Source organism: Triturus cristatus, chromosome 4_1 (assembly GCF_964204655.1).
Source record: "Triturus cristatus chromosome 4_1, aTriCri1.1, whole genome shotgun sequence".
Taxonomy (NCBI): domain Eukaryota; kingdom Metazoa; phylum Chordata; class Amphibia; order Caudata; family Salamandridae; genus Triturus; species Triturus cristatus.
This window is the reverse complement of record NC_140585.1, coordinates 922,750,215-922,775,925: the sequence shown is the minus strand read 5'-3', so window position 1 is coordinate 922,775,925 and position 25,711 is coordinate 922,750,215. Positions and strand designations below refer to the sequence as shown.

Genomic DNA, 25,711 nt, shown 5'->3' with positions numbered 1-25,711 from the left:
AATGACTGTTGTCTTCTAGTTTTAAATATCTTCCTACTCGTGCCATTCCTCATTCAACTGACCCTTGAACCTCATCATAAATGGTAATAGTCACTACCCAAAAATGTCTGAGAGCTTTCATAGGATGACTCTAATAAGGAAAGTATTGGACTGGATGCTGAAATACTATTATCGTCCTGACAAAAGGAATGAGCCCACTACATCTCTTCATTCAACTCTTGTCTTGTAACGTATGAAGCAATGAACCAGTCGTCTATCTTATTCTGCAATTTTCAGCTCTCTGTAAACTTGTTTTATGCCTGGTTCAAGCTGGAGCATTTTATGATGCTGAATAATACACAGATGCTTTATTCGTATTGCACATCACAAATATTCTGGCATAACTATTTTATAATACATTTATTCTAATTTTCTGAGATACAACAATCATGATACAAATAATAGTAACAAGCATAGCAGACATATACTTCTATCAAGTGCGTTACAGTAGCAAGGGACTCACAAACTCGCATATGATAAGTGTGGACAGGGACAGTGGGTTGGAACATCTTACTGTTTAAAGTGCATGAAAGCAAATTGCAGAGACAGTGCCTGATACTCACCTCCAAATGAATGTGTGTGACCCTCTGAAGTTCAAGCACCAATTCCCTCCAATACGCCTCTATGCGTATGCAGCTCCACAACATATGAAGAAAATCACCCCCCCCCCCAAAAAAAGCATCTGGGGCATGCGCCAGATCTACCTGGGTATATGCGCTTCAATCTCGCTTCAATCTGGCAACAGGTATGCACGATGCAACATACAGAAATGCGCCAGCTTGAACCAGACCTTGCTGGACACCTCCCCGCACCACTGCGCATGCTGCGCTCTACTCCTTATACGTCAGTGGCTCCAACAGGTCTCTAGTCCACTTCTGTCTCACTAGAAACTCCCTTCGCTGTCTATCCTGCATGATGGCTGTGTGAAACCGAGACACCAAGTGCCTAGGGGAAATCCAGATTCAAGAGTACCTCCAATGTGCATGAAGTATCTGGAATATCAAGAAAGCACACTCATATTTCGCGGTCTCTGTGATTTTGAAAACTGCTGAAGCTGCCCTGAGCCCACTCCAAAACACTATTGTGCCTCCTGAAACGTAATACATTGGTCCCCTTGAAACAAATCTCCGGCCGTATTGCCGATTTTACTGTGCTTTCCCACACCTGTGCCAACTGTCGCACCACAAAAGAGTTGCGCCTATCTAGTTGTTGTGGGCAAATTTTCTACCAGTGGGACACCTGCCAGCAGCTGCTTCTCCCAGTTTTTGCCTTCGCAACACCAGTTGGCCGCAAGCTGAAACTTTCTGGCATCAACTTGAAGACTAACTATTATGTTAGTTTGGCTCACAGTTGAAGGCCAACTTCACAGGCAGAGATCATGAAAATCAAATAGCTTGACATCTGATGACCACAGACCTGGTTTTCAAAGTAGTTCACAGAAAGGATACGCTGACTTTGAAAAGAATCGATAGATAGAACAGAAAATATACTAGAAATAGGAGAAGGAACTGCAGTGGGTATTAAACACACATATGGAGATGATTCAAGTTTGTGCACATTAAAGTGAGCCTTTAAAATATTTTTCATGAAAAAGATTAATTGATTTGCCCAGAATCACATAATTATTGGATAAGTGGCAAAACTGGCCCTAGAACCCAGGACTTCAGGTTCCAAAGTTAGCATTTTACAAAACAACACAATATCTTATTCCTGCATGATTTGATGTGCCATGCGTCCTTGCTCATCTAAGCTTTTCTTTCATAAAAGCATAAGCTTAAAATTACCTCTGTTTTCTCTTTGATGATCTTTCTGATGTTGACAGAGGCATCAAGATTTCTGGACACATCCAGCACAGTCAAGCCAGCCTGGGGAAAAATACTTTACTTAATCACGTGGTGCACAATGTTACTGCCTTCACTCAGTATAGCAAAAATACAATCCCACTGATTCAAACAAAAAGTAAATGGCACATTCTTCAATATCATTACAAGGCATCAGATGAAGCAGAAAAATAGTTATTAAAAAAACAAACTGAAAATGTGCATCTCGGTGGAAGGATCGTCTGACCCGGGCGTCACCACTATACGCGTCCGAGCAGTTGGGCTCCCTGTGGGCTTCGAGAAGTGGGACATGATAGGCATTAGCAAGGTGGGGGATCTCTGGACGAGGGGAGGATTTAAAACGTTCGAGATGCTGCAGACGGAATTCCACTTGCATGGCAGGGAGTACTTTCGGTATTTGCAGATCCGTCATGCACTGGGCTCCGTCTTCCCGGACGTTGCATCCATCCCGGAGTGTTCCCCCCTTGAGGATAGAGTGCTGGATGGACACGTTCCGGACAGCACGATCTCACTGATCTACAAAAAACTGATCAATGACCGCACGGGATTGCTGACTGCCCTTCGTGAGGCTTGGGTTGCCGATGGACTGGAGCTGGATGACGAGGACTGGACCCTTGCGGTGGCCTCCCCGAAAGAGGTGGCCATACCGGCCCGCCTTCGCTTCGTCCAGCTCAAGATACTCCACAGAGTCTACATGACGGGGCCGAGGCTTCTGCGTATGGGCTATGCTGTGGACGGGTTGTGTAAGCGTGGGTGTGGCGCTTTGGGGACCTTTCTGCATATATTGTGGGAATGCCCGGAGGTGGAGCGATTCTGGCGTGGTGTGCATGAGGTCCTGCGTGTGGTTACGCATGTTGTGCTGCTACCCGAAGCGAGGAGATGCCTGTTGAATGTGTGGGAACCTACCGACTACTCGGCGCCACAGACGTGGTGGGTGACTCTGGGATATATGGTGGCCAAGCGTGATATTGCTCAACTGTGGGGATCTCAGAGGTCCCCGACTGTCTCGGCCTGGAAGGAACATATGGATTGGTGCATGGTTCGGGAAAAGGTGGTGTATGTTGCGAGAGGTAAGCCTGGGACATGGGTGAAAGTCTGGGGCCCCTGGAACGCCTACCGCGGGGGAATCTGTACTCCACCGTTATTGCCTGATCCGTCGCCTGCCCCATCCCCGTAGCCGACCCATCTTCCCTGTTCCGGGCATTGAGTTTTACCCAGCCCTAATCCTGATCTCTTCCCCTTCTTGATACTCCTATGGATTGGTAGGGCCCCCCTCTCAGGGGAGCACATGCTGCTATTTCTGATTGTAGATTGCCTTGTGGTTTTTGTTTTTTCTGGTTGTTATTTCAGTTTAAAATGAAACCGTACAGTGGGGTCCGGATGGTGTGGCTATCAACGCTGCTAACTCCTGTGCATCTTCCTTAGCCGCAACGCGCGCTCTACAATGTGTATCATATGCTCCTTTTGTTTACTAGCGGCCGGCCGGAAGGTTGTAGGCCCATCTTTGTATATTTTTTGAGTTTTGTAATAAACGGTTTCAAAAAAAAAAAAAAAAAAATGTGCATCTCTCTCTCTATATATATATAAAAGTAGTAAAGTTAAAAGACTAAAATTCACTTAAAAACTACAATCACAGTGAAGGAAAATGTGCATACTCTGTAAGCATCTGTTTATAGTGTGTAGTGCTGTAGATTCACATGCTCTGCATACTCATGCCATCTAGTGTTGGCCTGAGACATTACAACTAGTTTTTCTTCAACAAAGTTTCGAATCATGAGTTGTACTCTTACTCCTTATGATTAGCTCCACAATCCATTGCTCGCACTGCTCTTGGAAGTGTACACACTTCTTCGCTGGAGTAGCAGCCCTTGTGTTTACTCCAGCCCTGTGGTCGTCCCCGTTGTCCCCAGCAGTACGGTTGTGCACCTCCAGGTCATATAAAAAGACGGCATGGCCACACGTAAAAAGTACATGGAATCTCTCATGCCAGCGGAAGAGAGTGAAATACTGGGATCTTCCTTCACAACAGAGATCAAGCTCATCTGACAAACAAATGAAAAGCCCACGCAGGTCGCAGCAGTGATCTTGCTGATATGATGAACCAGCAAATGTAAATCACTGTAGTGGTAAGTCATCACTAGATCTGTTTTGTATGGTTGAACATAAACTACGGATTGTGTTACCGATGTTTCATAGTGCTAACACATTATGGTATTTCTTGTGCAATTTTGTTATGTGGGAGGAGCTTCCACGTCTCTGACTTTCTGCAAAGCTTTGCAGCATGAGCAAAGGAGTGCACAAGCCCAAGGTGCAAGCATGGATTCCAGGAGTAACCCACTCTCTTTAGAGACGCACTGCAGGGGAACATGGTCACAGGGTCACATCACATGGTCTGGCAGTGCAGATCGTTCCCTGAGATACAGTAGGCCAACTTCACTTCTCCAAGCGCATCTCCTCACAATCTTTTTTACTGTAGCAGCTTTTTCATCAAACAAGGGTATCTCCATCATCACTGCTCAGTAGTCAGCTCCCCCCTCAAGGTATTGCCTAGGCAGCTTGTCTTAATAGGATGCATAATTTACAGGTTCCTGCTCCCGAACACGGCAAATAGGAGCTGGCAATCAGTGAACTATTCTGATTGTGGATGATTTCTATCCCACACGCATACAAGGTTTGCAACACTGTATTCCAAAGGTCCAGCTCTGGGAGTCATTTCAGGCAATTCCTGATGTTTGTATATTCCTCCCAGATAGGTTAAACCACAGTCTTTCTCTTATATTATCAACAGGAACAAGCTTTGGGGCAGGAAGCTCCCAGTCAGGGCAAATACAAACAAAAGGCACAAAAGAGGGAGAGGTTTTACCACTTAGCTACCTCTATAATATTTGGTGGGGTAACATTTATCTGGAGCTGGGGAAGGGTGGTGGGGGACTGTCCATATACTTCAAAGGGACCCTCTGGCTCCTATGCTTCTCACCCTAGAGAAGAGGCCTTTAAACCTCCCCGATCAAAATATTTTCATGTCAATCCACCGCCAGTGGGCATGCAGCACTCAGTGTGTCACCCACTTAAGCAGCATTTCAAACAAGTCCCAGGCCTGCCACTGTAGCCCGTGTATGCAGTTTAAACCTTTTGCCAGGCCTAAACTTTTCTTTTTAATACGTATACATCAACTCTAAGGTGGGCACTAAACAGCCCATAGGACAGGGTGCTTTGTATTAAAAAAGTTGGACATGTACTATTAACGTTTACATGTCCTGGTAGTGAAAAACTCTTACATTAATTTTTCACTACTTCAAGGCCTATCTTTCCAACAGGATAACATTGAGTTACCTTATTACATTAAAAAAATTATAACTTTCGATTGGGAGCGGGAAGGAATGTCAGGTTTGGTGTCTAAAGAATTGTAATTTAAAACCCTCTTTAATGGTAAAGTTGGATTTTAAGTCACAACTATGAAAATCCCACTTTTAGAAAGTTGCATTTTCTGGTCCCAACCATTTTGTGGCAGTCGCTCGTATACTCAGTCACATGACTAGGTGTAGCTGGCAGCTGTTCTTTGTGTATTGACAGTGAGACAAAGGGGGAATAGATGTTGGCAGGATGGGCCATCTCTGACTTGATAGGGATGCGGAACTGTCACCTACCACACTTGTTCATCACATAGACTCTGCCTCAGCACACTCACAAAGGGTTTCAAACTAGTCTTTTATGCCCCCAGATAAGTAAGAGGCTGGAAATTCTAAACACTTCTGGGGTGGAAACCTCTACAAACTTCTACTTGAAAGCTGATACCAGGTATAAATAGTGGACCCTCAGACCCAACTCTTCTGTACACATCTGGACCTGTGCAAGACTCAGAAGGACTGCTGTGTTGTTCTTCTGCCTGAGTGAGGACTAGCCCTGCATCTTGAACCCAGGACCATCAGATTGACTCCAAGGGATAGCTGGGTGACCTTCTCATCAGAGACTAAGGGACAGAAAAGTCTCCAGCCACTTTGAACCCAGAACCTGGACTCTGTCTGCTGTGAGTCTTCCTCCCCAAGTGGTGCCACCCAGTCCTGAAATCTTGGAAGTGCGCTTGAAGGTGATCTTTCAGACCAGTTGTGGTCCAAGCAGAACCTATGCAGCATGACACATCGCCTCGCAACATCTCATCGTAACCGCCGCTTAGCGAACCATCCCCGATGCAGGACCTTGCAGCTTATCGGAACTGCCACTGCACGACACATCCTTGATGGAGGACCTCGTATCACAGCCCCGAAGCTCCTCGGAATTGGCGCTGCACAATGTAGGAACTCGCATTGCAGCTCTGCAGGTCCTTGGAACTACTGCTGTGTGCAGCATCCTCAACGCAGTACCTTGCATCGCAGTCCTGAATAATCACTATTGGACGCATCCTCAACGCTGGATCTTACAACGCTCTGCAACCAGGATTTTAGGTACTGTGTTCACCGGGCATAACTTTGTCTCTAAATCCGGCCCGCGCTCCAACGCAGTAGACCTGAATTTGTCTCAGTCTGGCGCAACCAGATAACCACAGTTGGCAATTTGTGCTATTAAGCACTATTTTTACCTAAACTTTTAAAATAGCATATCTCCGGTTCTACTGATTGGATTTTTGTCGATTTGATATTGAATAATTTATTACATTTTACTCTATATTTTTCTAAATTGTTGTGGGATGTTTCTTGTGTTGTATTTGCACTTCATTATTGTTTGTGTGCTGCATAAATAATTTATGCATTGTCTCTTGGTCTCCTGATTTAGAAATCCCTCTCAGAACAGAAAGCAGTGTGTACTCCCAAGGCATGTCCCCAGAGGAGCTGGCAGACAGTAAGACTGAAAGGGAGTTTAGCCTGCAGATGGCTAAACTCAAGACGGAAGAAAAGAAAGCTGAGCAGAGACAGCCTTGGCTGAAAAGAAACTGGCCACGAAGCGAGGGAGAATGGCCCATGAGTTAAGTCTCAGCGAGCTAGACATAAGAGCCAGGCAGGCAGAGTCCAGGAATAATGGTGGCAGCATACCCACAGTGCCCTCTGGAGACAAGAGAGTCCACATTTCCAAGGATCTGGTGCCAAACTTTGTTGTGGGGGATGACGTTGATAAGTTGTTTCACGCTTATGAGGTTGCTTTAGAAATACACAGGGTCCTGACTAGGATTAGGGGCCAGTCTCTGGAGGCACATACCGAGTATGGGGAGGGATACCTTGCTGGCCTTTGGAAAGGAGAACATGATGCGGTACCCACCCATGAAAGACACTCTTATCAGGAAGTATGGCCTCAACCAAGGAAAATACAAAAATACATTTAGGGACAGTCAGAAGGTGCCCCATCAGTCCTGGGTGGATTGTGTGGATTCCTTTTGCAAGGAACTGAATGGTGGGTGAAGGGTAGTGAAATGAAAGATTACTAAGAGTTGTACAATTTGATGGCAAAAGAGCACATGTTCAGTCTTTGTTTTACAGAGCTGCACCAACACCTGAATATTAGGAAACTCGCTGCCCCCCAGGTAGCTTGCTAAGGGGGAAGACCACTAGTTCAGCACCAGGGTCCACAGAAAGGTACCTGGGAGTGACCCTAAGAAGGGTGGTACAGATTCCCCCAGCAGAGTGAAGTGGGGGTCAAAGGTGATCCAGATATGTCCCAGAGTAATGATGAGGGGAGGGATCCCAAGCTCCTTTTGAGAAACAGAGAGGAAGTTCTAGAGGGCAGTGATCCATAACAAGCCATTTCCAACCCGCTGTGTTGATTTTTTTTCCTGGTAGGACACAAGCAGGGGAACTCTGCACTAAGATACAACCGACTGGTGAGAGCTCTACAGGGGTGGCTAATGTGGAATTAGGGCTAAGTAGTCCCAAAGGGCACGTCATAGACCATGCCATGATCTCCCTTACCTGGGAGATAGACTCAAAGGGTGAGCTTGTGATCCCTGAGCGTGGAAGCGGTCACTCCTACCAGGTGAAGATTAATGGGATCCTCATCACTCCTTTGAGGGACACAGGGGCTAGCCAGACCATGACAGTGGAAAAGCTGGTTTCTTCAGCACAGTACACTGGCCTGAGATGTAGGGTAATTCAGGCCCAGGGGCATGACTTTTTCCACCAGATGGGCCTGCTATCCCTGGAGTGGGGTGGGGAGGTGACCCATAGGAGGGTAATATTTAATCCCCAGATGCCCTTAGACTGCATTCTAGGGAAAAGTTACCTCCAGTGTCAGGAGAGCTGGTAGGGATGGCCACCAAGGGCACCCTGACAGTTCCCACCTGGAGGGTACAAGAGACAAGATGGAGGGCAGTGTTTTACCCTGACGAGAACTGTGGTTGCTGCTTGAGTAGGGTTTCACACCTCATAACCAGTAAATCAATTTCTTACAACAAAGTTTTTAAAATGATCGGCTCATTGAGGTGAAAGTCAAATTGGACCTTAGTAATAAAATGAGGATTAGTCCTCAAAATTATCTTGTCATCTTTGAACTGTATGTAAGGCTCTTTTATAGTAAAAGCTTCTGGCTGAAGTGAGGTCCAACAGAACAGCCAGTTACCAGGATAGCTGTTTTAATACTGCCCTGAGGATAGGTTCAAAAGGGCTTCTAACTAATTTTGATAAGACCGTACTCAATTGCCAATAGGAGGTTTCCTAATCAGAGGAAAGGCCCCGAAGAGCCCTCTCATAAATGCCTTAATGCAGTCTGTTAGACCATAATGATGTTTGGTTGAAAGATCTACGAAATTCTGAGACTGCAGCCAAGAAGACTGTTACTGAAATGTGGAAAAGACCTGAACTTACACCATTAGTAATAAATATGACAGAATTTGCTTGGTGGGAATGAAACCGGATGAATTTGATTGCAAGAGCGCACCATATATGGAAACAAGTCTATTTTGCCTTTTATGTTTTATCTGTCGTGGCCACTCTCTTCTTGGCTCCTTGGCAAAAATGTTTCTGCATAATTGAGAATTATTTAAGAAACAGAATTCATTGTAGTGATAAGATAGGCTGATAAATTAAGAGACTCCTGTGTTAGATGAACAACCTGGTCTTTGCTCATTTCCTGGAGTCGTGGTAATGTCTTCAGTGGGATTTCATGCTGTTCCGATAGGAGAACTAACTATGTGTACCAGTACTGTCTTGGCCGCGAATGGGCTACAAGAATGAACAGACATGGCTATTTCTTCATTTTGTTTAGGGGTTTGGGTATCAATGGGAGAGGGGGAAATGTATAGGCAAACATGCATGTCCAGACAATTTGAAAGGCCTTCCCCAAGACGCCTTTTGCAGATTTCTGCTGACATGGAATCAACATTTGTGATTTAAGGCTGTCTTGATTAAGGACTGGTTTGGACTTCCCCAACTTTGAAAGATCTTTGACAGTTGATGCTGATCTATTTCCTACACGTGGCCTTCTCAATGTTCTTCTGAGAATATTCATCCACTGGTTCTCTATTCCTTGAACGTGCTCCACTTTTAGTGGTTTTAGGGTGATTTGGAGCTGTAGCATCCAGTTCCAGAACTTTTTAGCTTTTATGGACAATAGATGTGACTTTGATTTTCCCCACATGCTCAAGTAATACATTGTTGTGTTGTCGGTACGGGCTAAAACTACTGAGTTCTTTATACTTGGGAGAAAGGACTCAAGTGCTAAAGCCACTTCTCTTAGGTCCAGAAGATTGCTCTGCATCTTTATTTCCAGAGGTGACCATTTGCCACTGACTTCGAGGTCTTGCAAATGTGCTCTCCATCCTTCCATTGAAGCATTCATGATCATGACAAAATGGAGGCTGAGAGCTTATGAATGTCATACCTGGAGATAACGCAATTTTCTTGACCAGACCATAGTCAACTTCATTTCTGCAGTGTTTCTGATGGTGTCTTTGAAGATTCATTGAGTCTGAATCCACTGTCGGATTCCTCTTGCAAAGGTCTCATGTGGAGGTGACAGTTCGGAATAAGAGGAATGCAGGAGGGCATCATCCCCAGGAAGGATTTATTTGTTCAAACCAAAGGGCACTTTCTTTTTGAAAGGGAAAATGGCAAATTTGCCAGGTGTTGTATTCTCTCTTCTGTAGGAAATGCCTTGCATCAGACCGTATTCAAGATTGCCCCAAAATGTTTTATCTCTTTGGAGAATTGAGGACCCGCACTACATTGAGTAATGTGTGCCTGAACACCTTCCACAACTGGAGGAGGGTAAATCTCCAGAAAATGGCTAATACATTCGGCAAAACCTGCCCAGTACCCAATGCCTCTGTTGAACCGTTTTTTTTTTTTTATAACTGTAGGACTCCCGTGATGTACATGGTGCAGAACATGCTCAAATCATGCAGCCTCCTTTTGAACATGCTCCGTAGTTCAGTGATGAATTGAAAACGCCAAGGCTCAAGCCACACCAACTTGAAAGGCAGTGGTGCAAAATCTATGGCACCTTAGAAAGAGGACGTTTTAATGAGGATTTAAGGAAGCATAAAGATTGCTCCTCAATGAAAAAAATCCTCTTTTCATTCTAACCACATTATTCAATTAAATTCTTATTTATTCGGTTTAAACGATTTCAAACCATAAAAGTAAATGATAAAAAGTGCATAATAAAATTCAATGTTAAAATAAAACTATGTACACGATTCGCTTTAAAATCAGGGCTGCCATCACCATAAGGTGAGACTGAAACACAGCCTTGTCTCACACCTCTCATGATATTAATATCATCTGAAACTTCACCATTGGTACTGATCCTTATTCTAGCTTTCATTCCTCTGTGCAAATAAGCTAAGAAGTGCACTAAAGTTTCTTCCAGACCAAGGGAGATTAAAATAGACCATAGCTTGGACTGATTAACACTATCAAACGCTGTTGAAAGGTCCATAAAAGATAAATACACAGGGGAATTTCTTGCTAACGTATACTTTCCTATGATTAATTTAAAGTTGAGGCACTGCTCTATAGTGCCCACTTTAGGTCTAAAGCCATACTGGCTGGGATGTAATATTGCTTTTTCTTGTGCCCAGTCATTTATATGATTGTGTAAACACCTATCCAGTATTTTTAGAGTGGTATCTATTAAAGAGATTGGTCTGTAGCAGCTGGGCTGAGAATGATCCCTTTTTAGGTCTCGCCTGAGCCAGCGCATGCGCTGCTCTGGCGAGACATTTAGTGAGTGGGCTTTAAAAAATCCGACCGCAGCTTTTTATGTGGCCTACAGCGTGCGGTTACGCGCACAGTTACGAGCCATCATGGCTCATTAAGTGCATCGCTCGCAGGCACCCTTACAGCCCGCGATCACTTTCACTTTGACGGCTGCGCGGCCGCGTCACTTTCACGGCCGCGCAGCTTTTTTTTTTAACTCCTTTCTCTCTCCCTTTTTACTCCTTTCTCTCTTCCTCTCCCCTTTTTTACTCCTTCCTCTCTCCTTGTTTCCCTTTTGTAGGAGCTATATTCACTCCTTACTCTCTGTGCCATTTTGCGGGAGCTGCAATCACTTTTTCACTCTCCGAGTCTGGCTGCTGTGAGCTGCACTCACTCTGTTCCTTCTTGCGGGAACTGCACTCACTGACTCTCTGATTCCGGCTGCGGAATCTGCACGGCTCACTGTATGCCTCTTTGCAGAAAGGTGCACTCACTCCACACACTTTTTAGGTCTCGGCTAGCAAAGGCTGTGTTTGCGCAGTCTCGCTGTCGAGATTTTATGTTTTCTAGTAGTGGGGCTTGAACCCGCCCCTCTCCTCCATTGGCTGGCCTCTTAAATGCTGGTCAGCCATTGGAGAAGAGCTTTGTCTGTCAATTCGAGCCCCGTCTTTTTCTGATTCGGAGGTGTGTTTTTTCATTTCTTTCTCTTTTTTAAGCCCCGTCCCTTTTACACTGGTGGACGTGTTTTTTTTTTTTTTATAGGGACGTTCTCGTGTTTATTCGTGTCTCTTGCTGGGATGTACAGAGCGATTTCCGAACATCTAAGGTAAGCGATTTTTGTTTATTTACATTTCTTGTTTTAATTATCGTATGTGTTTTTAAACGACCATGGACTTTGTTTGCTCGGTACAAATGGCGGTGGGCTGTTAGCCTGTTGGGTAGCAGAGACATGGCAGATTTGGTTGGTGTACTTGGTAAGATTCGAGTCTCGGCGTTGACTGAACACCCTGTGATTTTGGGCAAATTATTTAATCTCCCCGTGCCTACCAAAAAGGAATGTGTCTGTGTGTAATGTGATTGCTGTTCTGCTCATGTAAAGCACTCCAATACCGTCTGATCGAGTTTGCGCTATATAAAACTGAAGGAAAAAAAATCCCTTACATGCATGAACTAAAACTCTCAATGAGTGCGTGCAGTTTTGAGTCGCTTTTTTGCCCTTTTGGCGATACTAGTACATACATGTCAACATCTTAAAACTAGGAAGAGGTTCATTTTGAAGAAAAAAAAAGAGACCGATAAATCAATTTTGTCTCTCTCTCCTGGACATCATCCGGGGACTACAGAAAGAGAGCCGGTAAGAACAAGATCTAACCTGTTTGGAGGGTCACCAGAGACAAGCTTGGTAAAGAAGGGATATATCACTACGACAAATCCTGAGCACTGTGTTTCAGAGCCCATACCTGTATTTCATTCCTAAAGCGTGTTTGAGTTGCGAATTGGGAAGAAAGCGCCATACTTGACCAACACCAAGCGCTGCCCAGAATCGTTCTCCTTTGTCTGGAGAGAACTGGCGTTGAAAGACTTCTGTCTCTAGCCTCCCTTTCGCCATTTCGTATCAAACAGTCCGACTATACATGTACTAAAATCATCTTTGGTTTGGAGTATTCTTGCATTATGGAGATCGTAGATATTTTTTTTTCTGTTTATTTATTTTTATAAATGTATGCCCACGTGTAGCCGCGAAGTTCCACAGTCCTGCTATATAATGGATTAAACAAGACGAGAGGGAGTTAAACATACCCCATTAAGGTTTTGCCAGGAGGCGGGTCTGCTCATTAGTATACAGGAAGTACCCCCTACCTACTTTCAGGCACTTCCTGAACAACAGAGTATCCCGTTTTCCTCGTAGAAAGCCGACACCAACAGAGAGGTCTTTGTGTATTTTGGTCGCCAAAAGGAACCGCAGGCTGTGGAACTCCGAGAGCATTGCGCCGTCATTTTCGATCATATCTAGTGCATTTTGGGTGCTGTAGTCTGGTTTTGATAACTATTTGCAGCAGAAAGACAAAGGTCTGAAACGCTGTCCTGGTGGATAGTCAAAGTTTAGGAAGATAACTTAAGTGTTTGTAGAACTGTAGGTGGCGCTAGAGACTCGTGGCCACAGTCCTCCGTAAAGAAGAAGCCTCAGATGTCCAGGCCACAAGGGTCAGGCAGCTGTAGTCCCGAGACGCATCGTTCTAAGCGCAAAGGACAGGCTGGTCCTGTCTGGTTTTAGATTTCTCAAGTGTCTTTCAGGAGGGATAAGTTGCACCTTTGCTGTTGGTACAGTGCATCAGGCCTGTTGGGGGAGGCTGGGGAATAGATCTAAAGATCGCCAGAGGCATGCTGTCCTGTCATGGGGGCATGCGTATATTTGCTAGTCACACGTGCCTTACTTTTCGAGTCTCGGAGGGAAGATAACACTCATAGGTTGCCGCGATAACCACACTTCTCTGGCAAGCCATACGTTTAGTCTGTATTAAAGATGTCCCAGAATCTTCCGGCGGCCTCACTTCCGCCCTTTGGTCACTCAGCAGCCCGTGCTCGGCTTCTTATGACTCACCCTGATTGCCGCATTATTCCTTCTTTGCGGTCATATGACTGGGACAAACATGGCCACGCGGTGTGAGTTATTATTTGGAAAGGGTGACCTGTGTACCCTTCCGGACTGGCCCTGGTCACCTTTCCCCTTTGCTTCACACAGGCCAGTGTGGAACATCCTTGTTAACAAGATAAGCGGGCAGAATAACTCACCCAGGCAGGGATGAGTGTCAGGGTCACATGATTGCACCCTGGTCACACTCACACAGCTGTATCTCAGCAGGTTCATGCATTTGCTGCAGAGTCGAATGTGTATACACAGCTTCCTTTCCTTCTAAAACCGTATAGTGAGCCTGCTGCGTCGTTCCCTGTGTATTCTACAGGGTACAGAATCAAATCCTGGTTCGTTGGATCAGTGGGTTAATGTGTTTGCTGCAGAGGGGTGGGTGTGGGTGTGTGTGTGTGGGTGTGTGTGTGTGTGTGTGTGTGTGTGTGTCTTTTTTTGTAGGTGGCTCTATGCGTGGGTGGCTCTGTCTGTGTGTGGGTAACTCGGTGTGTGTAGGTGGCTCTGTGTGGGTGGCTCTATTTGTGTGTGGGTTGCTCTATGTGAATAGCTCTGTGTAGGTGGCTGTGTGTGGGTGGCTCTGTGTGTGGCTCTGTGTGTGGGTGCAAATGCAATATGTCTCGCATTTGAGAGAGATTAAGCTATTGACATTGTAAATAACAATGCCGTTTCTTTAAATGTTTTAAAAACAAAAACATAAACAAAAATAATGTCATGAGCAATGCCAATAGCTCTAACTTTAACAATGCCGAGGCCATTGCTTTGTAAATGCTTGTTTACCTTTCTCAGGAGCTGCACTCACTTCTCACCATCTTTGTCCTTTGGCAGGAGCTGCACCGACTCTTCAAACTCTGCCCTTTTATGTGAGCTGAACTCTTTCCTCACTCTCTGATACCAGCTGCTTGATGTGCAGTGACTGTTCGCTCTCTATGCCTTTTTGCCAGAGCTGCACACACCCTTCACTCTCTCCGCCCTTTGAGGGAGCTGCTCTCATTCTTCACTCTCTGATACTAGCTGCACGAGCTGCAGTGACTGAGTGCTTTCTGGGACCCTCACTCAAGCCTGGCCGTGGGACCTGCACTCACTCTCTGCCCTTTTGAGGGAGCTTCCCTCACTCTCTCCCCTTTTTGCGGGTACTGCTCTCACTCCTCACTCCCTGATTGCAGCTGCAGCAGCGCAGTCAGTGACTGCCTCTCTCTGAGCAGCCGGAGCCGCCCCGCCCCCTCACAGGAGCCTGGCTGTGAAAGCAGCACTCACGCCTTGATTCAAAGCCCAGCCCTGGCACCTGCACTCATTCCCTGCTCTCTGACCCTTTCTCTGGGAGTCATGCTGACAGTTAATGGCCCTGGTAAGACTCGTGGAGGGGGGCGCCTCCAGGCCTCCCGTCCCAGATTTATGAAGTCAGCATGTGCTCCTCTGCTTTGCCAGTTGCCGCCTCCAGCCCCGACATTATTTGTGATTTTTTTTGCTGTGTCTGGACGGCTCTTCGTGAATATGCCCATAGTTCTTCCTATCTTTCATCCTTCTCTCCGCATACCTAACTGCATCTTCACCCCTGCGCTTTGTTTCTTTGTTCTTTCACCTTAGCCTTCTTAATTCCCACGTCCTTTTCTTTTTCCTTCTTTCTCTTGCCCCATTATTTTCTCATTCCTTTCATTCCTTCCCTCTTTGCCCCCTTTCTCTGTCCCTCCCTAGGTTCTTTCCCTAGCCGCCCACCTTCCTTCTTTCCCCCTCCCTCGGTCTGCTCCGCCCTACCTCTTCCGTCCATCCTTCCTACCGAACAAGTTACTTACCTTCGGTAACGATATATCTGTAAGAAACATTAGTTAGCTAGATTCCTCACCTTAGAATATCCCCAGGCGTCAGACTGGATCTGGAAGATTTTTGTAGCAATACCCCTTGCGCGTCGCTAGGCGTCGTCTGCGGCTCCGCGTCCGTCGTTGGCGTCGTGCCCCGGAATGACGTCGTCGGAGTACTTAGACGCCGCCCTCGCGCGCTGACATCAGTTCTTGTACATAGCTTACCGCGCCAGGAACGCAGAGCCATGCAAGAGACCGACACTGGTGCCAAAAAATCTAGGGCCCTGAAAGGGATAGCCTTAACCCTAGATGTCAGTTCGCAGAACGGGGAGGATGGGTGGGTCGGTGAGGAATCCAACTAACTAATGCTTCTTACAGATACATCGTTACCGAAGGTAAGTAACTTGTTCATCTGAAAGAAACACGTTAGTTAGATTCCTCACCTTAGAATAGATACCCAAGCAATACCAACCCCGGTGGTGGGTCTGCGAACCAAGATCACACCAGAAAGTCCTGGAGGACAGAACGGCCAAAGAAGCCATCCCTCCGGACTTGGCTGTCTAGGCAATAATGCCTGGCAAACGTGTGCAGCGAAGCCCACGTCGCCGCCTGACAGATGTCCTGCAAAGGGACTCCCCGCCCCAAAGCAGTAGTAGCCGCCGTGGCCCGAGTAGAATGGGCTCGCAGCCCAACAGGAGGGTCCTTTTTTGCCAAGGAATAACAGGTTTTTATACACAAAACGACCCACCGGGAGATGGTCCGTTTGTGCACAGCTTTTCCCTTCTTAGCACCCACGTAGCCAACGAAAAGCTGGTCATCCACCCGGAACTGTTTCGTGCGGTCCAAATAAAAGGAGAGCGCACGTTTTGGGTCCAGACGGTGGAGCCGCTCTTCTTCTTTGGAAGGATGCGGAGGTGGAAAGAAGGTGGGCAAGGTGACAGATTGCCCAAGATGAAAGGGGGTCACCACTTTCGGTAGAAAGGAAGGACGAGGCCGAAGGACAACCTTGTCCGGATGAACAGAGAGAAAAGGAGGCGTGGACGATAGAGCCCGGAGCTCACTCACCCGTCTAGCTGAGGTGATGGCTACCAGGAAAACAGTCTTAAGTGTGAGAAGACGAAGAGGACAATTGTGAAGAGGCTCAAAGGGAGCGCACATCAGAAATGTTAAGACAAGATTCAAGTCCCACTGAGGCATTACGAAAGGGGCAGGAGGGAACGTGTGAGTAATGCCTTTAAGAAAGAGTGACACTACAGGGGACTTGAAAAGAGAGGGCTGATCAGGAAGCTGTAAGAAGGCAGAGATGGCAGCAAGATAACCTTTCAAGGTGCCCAGGGCAGAGCCCTGCCGGGCCAAAGAAAGAAGAAAGAGGAGAACCTCAGAAAGAGGGGCGGAAAGGGGATCCACAGCCTTTGCTGTGCACCATGCCACAAATTTGTTCCACCGGCAGGCGTATACCGTCTTTGTGGAGGGACGCCTGGCTGCCAGAATGACATCACAGACTTCAGGAGGCAAGTCAAATGGCATCAACTGCCGCCGCTCAATCTCCACGCATGGAGGTGGAGGCTGGACAGGTTTGGGTGGAGGACCGTCCCCTGCTGCTGCGACAGAAGATCCTCCCGAAGGGGCAGACGTATCGGAGGATCGGTCAACATACTGAGTAGCTTGGGATACCAGTACCGGAGCCACCAAGATGACTTGGGCCCGGTCGCGCCTGATCTTTTTCAGCACTCTGGGCAGAAGTGGTATAGGCGGAAAGGCGTACAACAGACCGCAACTCCACTCGCGACGAAAAGCGTCGCCGAGCGAGTGCCGCCTTGGAAATTCCAACGCGCAGAACTGCTGACATTGCGCGTTCTCGTCGGTGGCGAATAGATCTAACCAAGGCTCTCCCCACTGCTGAAAGAGACCTTGCGCCACCTCAGAGTTCAGACGCCATTCGTGATCCATCATGCACCGGCGGCTGAGTTCGTCTGCTCTGGCGTTCAGAGAGCCCGCCAGATGTTGAACCACCAGGGTGATGCCCTGGTGTTCCAGCCATGTCCAGAGGCGCAGAGCCTCCTGACAAAGGGTCCACGACCCCACCCCGCCCTGTTTGTTGCAATACCACATGGTGGTGGTGTTGTCCGTGAACACCTGCACGACACTTCCCCGGACAGAGGGAAGGAAGGCTTTCAGTGCAAGTCGGATCGCTCTCAGCTCCAACAAGTTGATGTGGAGGCGAGACTCCGCCGGAGACCAGAGGCCTCTGATCTCCGCCTCTCCCATATGGCCACCCCATCCCAGGAGGGACGCATCCGTCACTACCACATGCTCCGGTAGGGAGAGGCTCTTGCCCGTGACCCAATCGCGGTCCGTGAGCCACCACTGCAACTGCTGTGCAGTGCCCTCCGAGATCAAGACATGGTCGGACAGGTTGCCGTGATGCTGGGCCCACTGAAACTTCAGGTCCCACTGCAGAGCCCGCATGCGCCGCCTGGCGTGATGCACTAGTAGGATGCAGGAGGCCATCAGCCCCAGAAGCCGCAACACTAGCCTGACCGAAACCCAGGATAGAGGCCGAAAGATGGGAATCAGGGCCTGTATATCCCGGACCCGCTGTTCCGGTGGATGAACCCGGAACTGCGCCGAATCGAGAACCGCTCCGATGAAGAGGAGCTTCTGAGAGGGGCTCAGGTGGGACTTCGGCACGTTGATGGAAAACCCCAGCAAATACAGGAGATCCGCCGTAGTCTGGAGGTGGGAGACGACTGTCTGGGGCGAGCCCGCCTTCAACAACCAGTCATCGAGATAGGGGAAGACTGGAACCCCTGATGTGCGCAGATGAGCTGCGACCACCGCCATCACTTTCGTGAACACCCGAGGGGCACTGGTAAGGCCGAAGGGGAGCACGGTGAACTGAAAGTGCTCCTGCCCCACCGTGAACCGCAGGTAACGCCGGTGGGCCGGCAGGACGGGGATATGGAAATATGCGTCCTGCAAGTCCAACGCTACCATCCAGTCTCCAGGGTCTAGGGCAGCTAGAACCTGAGCCAAAGTCAACATTTTGAACCGTCCCTTCCGAAGGAAGACATTGACGTTCCTGAGGTCCAAGATAGGGCGTAGGCCTCCTTTGCCCTTCTTGGGAACCAGAAAGTAGTGTGAATAACAACCACGACCTACTTCTGGGCTCGGAACGCGCTCGACGGCCTCTTTGGCCAAGAGGGCCGAAACTTCCTCTTGCAGAAGATTCAAATGATCCTCCAAGATACGGTGGTGCTGCGGTGGCATGGCTGGAGGGGTCGTCTCGAAGGGGAGGGAGTAGCCCCTTTGGACGATTTGCAGCACCCACCTGTCCGAAGTAATGGTACGCCAGTGGAGCAGGTGATGGCGAACCCGGCCTCCCACTGGCGAGGAATGGGCCTGAAAGCTCGGACTAGGAAGGCTTTGAGGCGGATGCTGCCGGGGTGGATGTGGACTGACCGCGTCGTCCTCCAGTACCGCCTCGGCGGAAACCACGCCCGCGTGCAGGCTGGTTCTGCGGCCGGTGGCTAGGCGGACGTGAGGAGGTGCCCCTTCCTTGGCCACGAAAGGAGCGAAAAGCGGAAGTTTGTGGCCGCAAGGCCGAGAGGCCCAAGGACGTGGCCGTAGCCCGGGTGTCCTTGAAGCGAGCCAGCGCACTGTCCGCTTTCTCACCAAAAAGGCGAGCGCCATCAAAAGGCATGTCCATGAGTGTGCTCTGGACATCCCCTGAAAAGGACGTGGACCGCAGCCAGGCGTGACGTCGAAGCGCCACTGTGGTAGAAATCGCCCTACCCAGCGAGTCCGTAGTGTCGAGTCCACATCGGATGGCATGGCGCGCTGCATCTCTCCCATCGGCCAGAGCCGAGGAAAGCCGTGCCCGGGCCTTCTCTGGGCACAGTGGCAGCACGTCCTCCACCGTATCCCACAGAGCGTGGGAATAACGGTCCAAGAGACAGGCGGTGTTTAAAGACCGCAGGCCCAAACTGAGCGAGGAGAACAGCTTTTTACCGAACTGTTCCAGTCTCTTGGAATCCTGGTCCGGAGGAGCGGACGGGAAGGAGGATTGGGAGGTAGAGGCCTGGAGAACCAGACTCTCGGGGGTGGGGTGTTGGGACAGAAAAAAGGGGTCGCCCGGAGCAGGGCGGTGGCGCCTGGCAACGTTCCTATCCACAGGAGGGACTGTGGAGGGCTTGGACCAGGTGCCCTGCAGAACGTCAGTGAGGGCCTCATTGAATTGCAGCAGAGGCTCAGTGGAGCATGCGGCAGACTGAAGCACCTCAGTGAGGATGTTAGTCCTCACAGCCACGGCAGGCAGCTCAAGCCCAAGGGCCGCGGCCGCCTTGCGCAGCACCACAGAAAAAGCTGCACCCTCCCCCGAAGCCACAGTCGGAGGAGAGATGAATCCAGTGTCCGGTGAGGTATCCAAACCACTGGCCTCCCCCAGTTCATCTGCCCAGTCCTGCGAAAGTTGCCCCTGAAGGGCCATAGGATCCTCAGACCCCTCCCAGTCGCCCCCGTCATCCGATTCCTGGTATACAGGAGGAATGATCGGAGCCGGTCGATAGACAAACTGTGTCTCTAGCGGCGTCGGATGCGGCGTCGGGCGGCGCCGCATCGGCGTCGGGACCGGACAGGGGCTGAACTGGGGATCGACGTCGACCGGAGTCGGAGGTGGCACCGGTGTCGACGCCGGCGGAGGAGGCGTGACGAGGTCGACCGGCGTCGACGGGGCCCAGGCCTGGACCCCTCGGGGACCTGCGGCGTCGGGGCCGGAGCCTCCAACGGCGCCGGGGCCGGAGCCGCCAGCGCGCAAGGCCACCCAGTCGAGTCCGCGGGGCCCGAAGTCGCGCCGGCGGGCGTCGACGGCGGGGCCAGGCTCCTCATGGCCGAGAGGAAGGCACTGACCTCCGCCGGCGTCGCGTCAGTCCCAGGGACCGGCGGGTATGGGGACGTGCGCAGCGCCTGCGGCTCCGGCGGAGCCGCGGGGGTGGAACTACCCTGACCCTCGGCCGAGTCGCGCGACCGGCGAGGGGAATCCGAAGAGCGGTGTCGCCTCTTGGACTTCTTGGAGTGCTTCGACTTACCCGAAGACTTCGAGCCAGACGAGCGACTAGGTCGAGTGCGGCTCCACGACCGATCCTTGGACCTCCTCCTAGACCGGGATCGAGAATGGCGCGGAGCCGAGTGGCGAAGCTCGAGAAGCTTACGGGACCGCTCCCACCGAGCTTTCGAGGTCAGGGCCATACAATCGGAGCACGACTCCGCGTCGTGGTCGAGGCCCAAACAGTACAGGCACCGGCGGTGATGATCGGTCACCGACATCAGTCGATGACAGTCGTCGCAGGCCTTGAAACCAGGCATCCTACCGGCACCAGAGTCGAGAAAGTGACCAAAAAGAGTCAAAAAAGTTAGTCAAAAAATGACTAAAGGGGTAGCTCTCCCGGATCGGCGCTTACTGGCGTGGAAAAAAGAAGAACTGAAGTCAGCGCACGAGGGCGGCGTCTAAGTACTCCGACGACGTCATTCCGGCGCACAACGCCAACGACGGACGCGGAGCCGCAGACGACGCCTAGCGACGCGCAAGGGGTATTGCTACAAAAATCTTCCGGATCCAGTCTGACGCCTGGGGATATTCTAAGGTGAGGAATCTAACTAATGTGTTTCTTTCAGACTTCCATGTTTCCTTCTGCCCTACCTTTTTTACATCCCTCCCTTTCCTTCTCACGTTCCCTGTCGTTCCTTCCCTCATTCTATTTGTCCCTCCATAGTATCCCCCGTCCGCTCCATCCTTTGCCCCAGGATCTCGGACTTTCCATTCTTTCTCCTTTCCCTGCTCCCTTGCTTCCCACCTTTCTTTCCTACCTCTCTTCCATTATTCCATCCTTCACTCTTTCCTTCCTTCTGTCTGTCCTTTCTTCCGTCTGTCTTTTCTATATTCCCTCTTCCTTCTTCCCTCACCTGCCTTTCTTTTTTACCTCACCTGCAATCCTTCCCTTTTTCCTTCTTCTTTCCTCCTGTCACCCGTTCTTTCTTCCGTCCCATCTTTTTTCATGCGATTTTCCTTACACTTGCGTGATTTTGTCCTGCCTTCCGGTTTCACAGTTTTGTTCGCACCAAGGCCTTCCTTCACCTCAAAGGCCTCGAAGCCCAGCGTCTGTTGTACTGGACACATTATTTTAACTCTGTAGGTAGAGCGCTGACGCCGGGTGTGTTTGCTGCCGTTCAGGCTGTAAGCAAGGATTGGTTCTTTGTTTCCTCTCTGGGACTCAGCCTTGCTTGTTGTGTGTAGATGTGTACTTGAATCAATGCCTAATTTGTAAAAATAAACAAGCACTGGAATAGCCAATAGGTCTCGCATTTGGGACCTTATAAGTGTTTCGCCATGCAACAGTTGATGTTGTTTTACCAAGGATATTGTGCTGCATAACTAAATACTAATAAGGTCCCAAAAGCGAGACCTATTGGCTATGCCAATGCTTGTTTTAACAAGCATTTGCAATGCAATAGATCTCGCATTTGCGAAATTTTAAGCTATTGGCATTGTAAATGACAATGCCTTTTATTTATATGTTTTCAAAACCAACACATGGATAAAAGGTTTGTCATTTAAAATGCCAGCAGCTCAAAGTCTCGCACATGCGAGACCTATTGCATTGCAAATGCTTGTTGCGCATTGGCAGCTGGTCTTCACGCGCTGAACCTAAAGCCTTACCATGGCACTGACTATTTTTGGTAAGTCTGATGCACAATTTATATTTATCATATCTGAAGTAGCTAATGCCTTTGTGACTGATTCGGAGACGGTGACAATCTGTGTGATACAGTGCTTGTGTCTGCTGCCTGAGACAGTATCACTGTCTGAGGAGAGTTCCTTCCCATTGTTTCCTCAGGCAGACCCTGTGGGTGTGTACTCTGGCTAATTTTAGCCCTGCTACGTCTAGTCCACTGAATCTTAGTAAAGATTTGGCTGGACGAGGAGTGCTATTCTTCCCATTCGCGGCTATAATGAGAGATTCCCATTGTTGTGTCACTAATACAATTTTCTGTTACGTAATGTCTGTTTATATTGTTTGCGAGCTCCAGTTGCGTTGTTCTTTGGCGTGGTCTTAAATGTACATCGCAAATGGCTGTTGGCATGGGAACAATCCTGGTTAAACCACCGTGGTTTACTAATAGATTTAAAATTTCAGACCGTAAGCTCTTTTTTTATTGTATCACATAGGTGTACAAAAGGAACCACTGCAGCGTTGGCAGAATCGGGCTCGGTGAGGCAAGCCTGTACAAAAGTGTAATTTTCAATGATTATCTTCTGGAATAGGCATTCAGGTGCTACGGATCTCCATTTCAGCCTTAGGCCATCTCTAGAGGGATCAAGATGTCGCTCTCCGATCTCCTTGTTATTCTTTGGCCTGGGGGCCAGTACTAAATGTGCCTCTATAGGGTTATGATCGCTAAAGCTAGAGGGGGTCACGTTACCATATGACAAAAAATCGATAAGAAAAGAAGAAATTAAAATGTAATCAATAGTGGAGCTCTGACCTCGCCCTTTAAAAGTGGGAGGGATATCAGTCTCGGTGCTTGTGACTTCCATGAACTTGATTACGTCGTGAGCAGCAAACAGAGAAATCAACACGCGTCCCCTGCCATCAAGATTGTTGTCAGTGGCAGTGACCTTAATGGGATTGGATTGTGAGGTTATTACATGTGGGTTATACGTAGCTGCAGAGTGAAGTCTTGTATTAAAATCACCTCCTATGTATATTCCCGTTGACTGTCCACTTTTTAAAATAGTGTTTTGGAGAAAAGAAATATGGCCAGATAAAGAAGTTAAATTAACATTCAGTACATTTATAAAACCATTAGTCAGTCAGTCAGTCAGTCAAAGAGGCTTTATTTCGATATAAATATATCTTAAAAAGCAGAGCATCAGCATTGTACAATAAAAAGATAAAAGGGAAGCAGAGCAAGGAAAAATATTTAAACAGTTCATGCTACTACTAAAGCCAATAAATTAGCTAAAAACAGAAATTAAAAAACAGATTAAACAACAAACAAAAGCCTAGATGACCTAATACGCCAAGCCCAGCCTAAGAACTTGGCTAAACCACAAGCAAAGAGGGGCCTTGGATCGTTTTTTAATATTCGTAAGGCTTCTATGCAATGTCTGGTACCAAGTTCTCTACAAAGCGGTTTTAACCACCTACTCCGGGGGGCTGCATAAGCGGGACATTCAAACAGAAAGTGAGGGACAGACTCAGACCGCTTATCACAAAATGGACAGAGGGAAGTTGTTTGAAGTGGGACTTTCCACCTGGAAGTTAATTCTCCTACAGGGAGTAAACCTATTCTAAATTGAAAATATAGGGCCCTGTCTTTACGATTAGAGATAACATCCAGGTAAGGTTCACAAAAGTAAATTTCTTTGACCAAAAGAAAATCCAGAGAGGACCTGCACAGATTGGCATTACTGCTTCTGGTACCCGCCACCCAACTCCAATAAATCTTTTTTAGCTCAGACTTAGGTGGTGCAGATCTATTGGACCAGGCCTCGCCAAGACCAAGGCAAACAAGAAGACGCTTAACCTCCCTCAGCCAAAAGATCTTGGACCAGCCTGTTAACCCCAGCACCTCATTAAGGCCCTCCGCATAGCTAGATAGTTCGGGTGTTCTCCATATGCGCGCCCATAAAAGGAGAGGGCGGAGCCTAGCCTGATCGCTGATTGGCCGGGTGCCCAGGTCCAAGAGCAATGGAAGAGTTGGGGTACTATAAGGGAGCCCCATGAGATCTTTATGGAATTTATTTTCTGAGCGGGACAATTGGTCAACATTATGGACGCCCCAAAGTTCCGCCCCATAAAGAGCTGCGCTAACCCCCCTTGCCCTATATATATCAAGGACAGGAGCAATGGGTTTCAATGATGATGCACGATGTTCCTTAAGCAAGGCACCCACCACCCTCTTGTGGGTCAGCAACATTTTTTGATGGTGGCACTTCCATCTCATGGAGTCGCAGAGGCGGATACCAAGATAGTCAAATTCTGACACTCTTTCGAGGGTAACAGAGTCCAAAGATGGAGGTTTAGCCAACCTTTTCGGGGGGTTAAGGACCAAATACTTGGTCTTAGCTGTATTAATAACTAACCCTCTCACATCACAAAAAGACTTGAAGTTGGATAATAGACTCTGCAAACCCACCGGGGTTTTAGAAATCAGGAGGGTGTCATCCGCAAATAGAAGGGTAGGGATTCTTCTACCAGCCAGGGTTGGTGCATCTGCAGGATGTTGTAGCAGGTGCTCCACCACTCCGTTGACATACAATGAAAACAGAGTGGGGGCAAGAACACAACCCTGGCGTACCCCTCTATTTACTGGAATACGGGGTGTTTTTTGTCCCTGATTTCCCCACCTGATCTGGGCAAAGTTTTCCGAATGGAGGTTTATCAACAAGCTCAGCAAATAAGGTGGAATACCCTGTTCGCTGAGCACACTCCATAATTGGCTACGGGGAACTAGGTCAAAGGCAGTCCGTAGGTCAATAAAAGCAAGATACAGACTGCCTTTGCCCAGTAGAACCACCTTCCAGTATAACATTAAAAGGCGAAAAGATTGCTCTATTGTCCCCGTGCCTGATCTAAAACCAGCCTGAAAGTCCGAGAGAATGCCCTTTTCCTCTACCCATTGTAATATCCTTGCCAAAACCACTTTTCCTGCCACTTTTTGAGAGGTATCTAGCAGGCTTATTGGGCGATAATTAGCTGGGTCGTTACGGCATCCTTTTTTGAAAATAGGAACGACCTCAGCGCCCTTCCAAGAGGTCGGCAGGGCGGCCCCACTGAGGCTGACATTCAATAGTGCGGAGATGAGTTTTCCCCATTCCTCAGGATTGATGCGTAGCAAGTCTCCTGGGATCCCATCCGGACCAGCAGCTTTATTGGGCGTAAGGGAAGTAATCGCCTCCACCACTTCCTTGGGTGTAAACATAATCTCATCCATAGATTGAGAATAAGCGTAGGGGTGGCATATACTCAGGCTTCCAACCTGGTCCGGGGTTATTGAATAGAGTTGGGAAAAATGGGAGACCCACGCACTCTCGGGAACATTGCAGGTGATCAGAGTATCCACAGGTCTTTCTCTATTTCTAAGTAGATCCCAGAAACCCTTGGCGTCCTTCCTAAGACTTGCAGCCTTCAGGTCACACCAAAACTGGTCTTCCCAATCTGACTTTGCCTTTAATAGTACCCTCCTATAGTTACCCCTCGCAGC

General features: G+C 48.4%; 1 protein-coding gene across 5 annotated transcripts in view; it reads right to left on the bottom strand.

Moving 5' to 3' along the window:
- LOC146855822 (death-associated protein kinase dapk-1-like) overlaps positions 1-25,711 on the bottom strand; it is a 304,196-nt gene that overhangs the window by 83,600 nt on the left and 194,885 nt on the right. For 4 of the 5 annotated variants that reach the window (XM_085653757.1, XM_085653760.1, XM_085653762.1 and 1 more), the window contains one exon: positions 1,824-1,904. The exons of the other annotated variant lie outside the window; for it this stretch is intronic. In XM_085653757.1, the coding sequence (XP_085509883.1) occupies positions 1,824-1,904 (81 nt within the window). The remainder of the gene's footprint in view (positions 1-1,823; positions 1,905-25,711) is intronic. 5 annotated transcript variants of the gene reach the window in all.